Here is a 2,774-nt window from a genome sequence, read left to right on the forward strand (position 1 = left end):
ACAGCAGCTCAGCCTGCCCCAAAGGCCGTCAGTGGAAAACCAGGCGACCACCAGCTGGCGGTTCACTGGCACGTGGGTGACAAGGTTCATGGCAACAGATGCCCATGCACAAGCCCCAAGCACCGTGACCCCTCGGGAGGGAGGGAACACACAGGGCCAGTGGGGCCCTGACCACCAGCGCCTGGGGTTTCCTAGCAACTAAAGCACTCAAGGCGCCCTGCACGGCAGACTTTTCATGAGGAACACAGACCCGTGTTAATCTGTTTGCAGATTCATGTTTAATAAAATGCCCTTCTGAAATGCATCCAAAATAGAGAAGCTTTCTCCCGAACTGCAAAAGCCATAAAAATGCAAAATACTCTTCAGGAAAAACTGAATCAAAATTATGCCTCAATGTTCTAAGTCAAATGAAACCGACTCTGTGCCCCAGGGCAGGTGCAGGTGGCAGCAGTGGCCCAAACCAGCCCCCGCCAGCCTCAGTTGTTCTCGATCTGCTCCAGGTCCAGCTCCCCGCGGGCCCGGAGGAAGACACCCTCCTCCCCGGCGCTGTCCCCATCACTGGGGTCCCCGTTGCTCCTGCTCGAGCCATCACCGGTCACCGACTCCCTTGAGGCCCACAGGTTGGGGTGGGCAGGGCTGGTCCTGAGGCCCCTCTGGCTGCAGCCAGGCATGGTGATGCCAGGGAGGCCCCGGGATTCACACGGGGAGGACAGAACCATCTTCACTGGGGCGTCATCCTCATCGTCATCTTCGTAATTGAGGGAGCAAAGGCTTTTTGAATTTTTTAAAGTCTGCAATAGAAAAGATATGGGCTTAAAGCATTTCTAGCAGGTCACTTGGGAGGCAGCATCCCGCCAACCCATCGAGGGCTCGGTGTGCTGGAGCTCTGGCCATCCCCAAGACCACACAAAGCAGGGGCTTGTCCCCTGTACACCAGTCACAGCTCGCAGAGCCCCTTCCTCAGACCCTGCCCACAGGCGCCCTGGCCCAACCAGCTGGCCCCTCAGCCCTCCTCGGCCCCTGCCCAGCTGGTGTGGGCAGAGACGCACAGCCTGGCCCTGCCCAGACCCAATGGATCAGGCTGGTGGGCACCTGACACCTAAGCAAGTCTCAAGACGCCCAGGGGCTCACAGGGGACAGCCTTGTCCCAGTCTTGTCATCGGCAGGTGGCCTGGCCAGGGAGGGTGCCTCGTGCCTTCACTTCCGACAACAGCCCCACCCAGGGCCGCTCTCAGCAAGCACCTCACAGCCACCTCTGAGGCCCTGCAGTGGCTCCGTCTCTCCTCCACCTGCCCCCATAAGGCCCCTGGAACCCCACCTCGTCGATGTCCTCAGGGGCCCGCCAGACGCAGCTCCCACCTTCTCTGTCCTTGCACCTCCTCTCCTAATAGTTACTCTAATAGAAACGCATGCAAATCCTTCTCTTGCAACAGACAGGTGCACACACAGGAGTCTCCCCTGGGCAAGGCCCACCTTCGTCCCAGGCGGGCAGCTTCCAGTACCTCCATGCCACGCCCAGGCCTGTCCACAGCAGGTCCCTGAGTGCCAGGCTCCGGCCCTCCCTCTGCTCTCCGGAGGTGCTGCCACCACCCCCTTCTCACTCTGCCCCCCAGTCAAATCACTCAGTAGCCCCCCTTCCCAAGGCCTGTTAGGGATAAGGAGTCCCCGCAGGCTGTACCCCCGAACTGGAGCACTCTGAGCAGCAGGCAGTCTCCATCCACCCCGGCGTGCTCTCTTGGGCGTCTCCAGGGCCCTGAGACCCAGCAGGTGTGTCCACCTGGGGCATGAGTCCATGGCCATGGCCAGGGCAGCAGCCCCTCAGCACGCCTGGGCCCCCACCCCCTGCCACCTCCCAGTCCTTGCCTCAAGTCCCCTGTCTGTGGTACCCAGCACCGTCCACGCCACTTGTCCACTGCCACTGGGAGCAGCCTTCCTACCCAGCCCCACCTCCCTGGTCACCTCTAGGCTTTCTCAGGGTCAAGGCTCCCCTCCTGGACCACACCCACGCTGGCCTCAGACACCTCACCTCATGGCTCTGGCTTGTGAGGACGCATGGGTGAGGGCACATGGGTGCCATCAACCACACCTGCAGGGCACAGGGGCGCTGTGATGCCGATGACGAGACTGCAATGACACAGCAACCTCGGCCACCTAAAGTTATGACCTAGAGCACAAGCTCACCAATTCTACAGGACCCAAGAAACTCCCCAAACCACCTTCGTCCAGAGCAAGGAAACGCCCCACAGACAGGAACCTCAAATACTTCCTGGAAACACTTCCAGCGACTGATTCTTATAAAAGCACATGGCCCTCGGGGGCAGAGCTCCTTTTTTCTAAGGATATTATTGGGCTCTAAAAGACAAATGGACGCTGGGCGCGGTGGCTCACGCCTATAATCCCAGCACTTTGGGAGGCCGATGCAGGTGGATCAGGAGGTCAGGGGATTGAGACCATCCTGGCCAACACAGTGAAACCCCATCTCTACTAAAAATACAAAAAATTAGCCAGGTGTGGTGGCGGGCGCCTGTAGTCCCGGCTACTCTGGAGGCTGAGGCGGGAGAATGGCGTGAACCTGGGAGGCAGAGCTTGCAGTGAGCCGAGATCAGGTCACTGTACTCCAGCCTGGGCGACAGACTCCGTCTCAAAAACAAACAAATAAATAAATAAATAAAAGACAAATTGACATATTTTCTGTCTTTGTGGTTCTACTATAAAAAGTGAATCACTGAGAAGTAAAATTCTAAAGAATAATTTTTTTTTTTTTTTTTTTTTTT

At 57.8% G+C, this 2,774-nt stretch overlaps 1 protein-coding gene across 3 annotated transcripts in view; it reads right to left on the reverse strand.

The window, feature by feature from the left end:
• Positions 1 to 258: 258 nt before the first annotated feature.
• The window catches only part of FAM53A (family with sequence similarity 53 member A), a 37,622-nt gene continuing 35,106 nt past the window's right edge, over positions 259 to 2,774 (reverse strand). For all 3 annotated transcript variants that reach the window (XM_017876220.1, XM_017876222.1, XM_017876221.1), the window contains one exon: positions 259 to 791. In XM_017876220.1, the coding sequence (XP_017731709.1) occupies positions 477 to 791 (315 nt within the window). In that variant the 3' untranslated portion in view covers positions 259 to 476. The remainder of the gene's footprint in view (positions 792 to 2,774) is intronic.

The sequence above is a fragment of the Rhinopithecus bieti genome, unplaced genomic scaffold, assembly GCF_001698545.2.
Source record: "Rhinopithecus bieti isolate Rb0 unplaced genomic scaffold, ASM169854v2 scaffold_9581, whole genome shotgun sequence".
NCBI classification, from domain to species: Eukaryota; Metazoa; Chordata; class Mammalia; order Primates; family Cercopithecidae; genus Rhinopithecus; species Rhinopithecus bieti.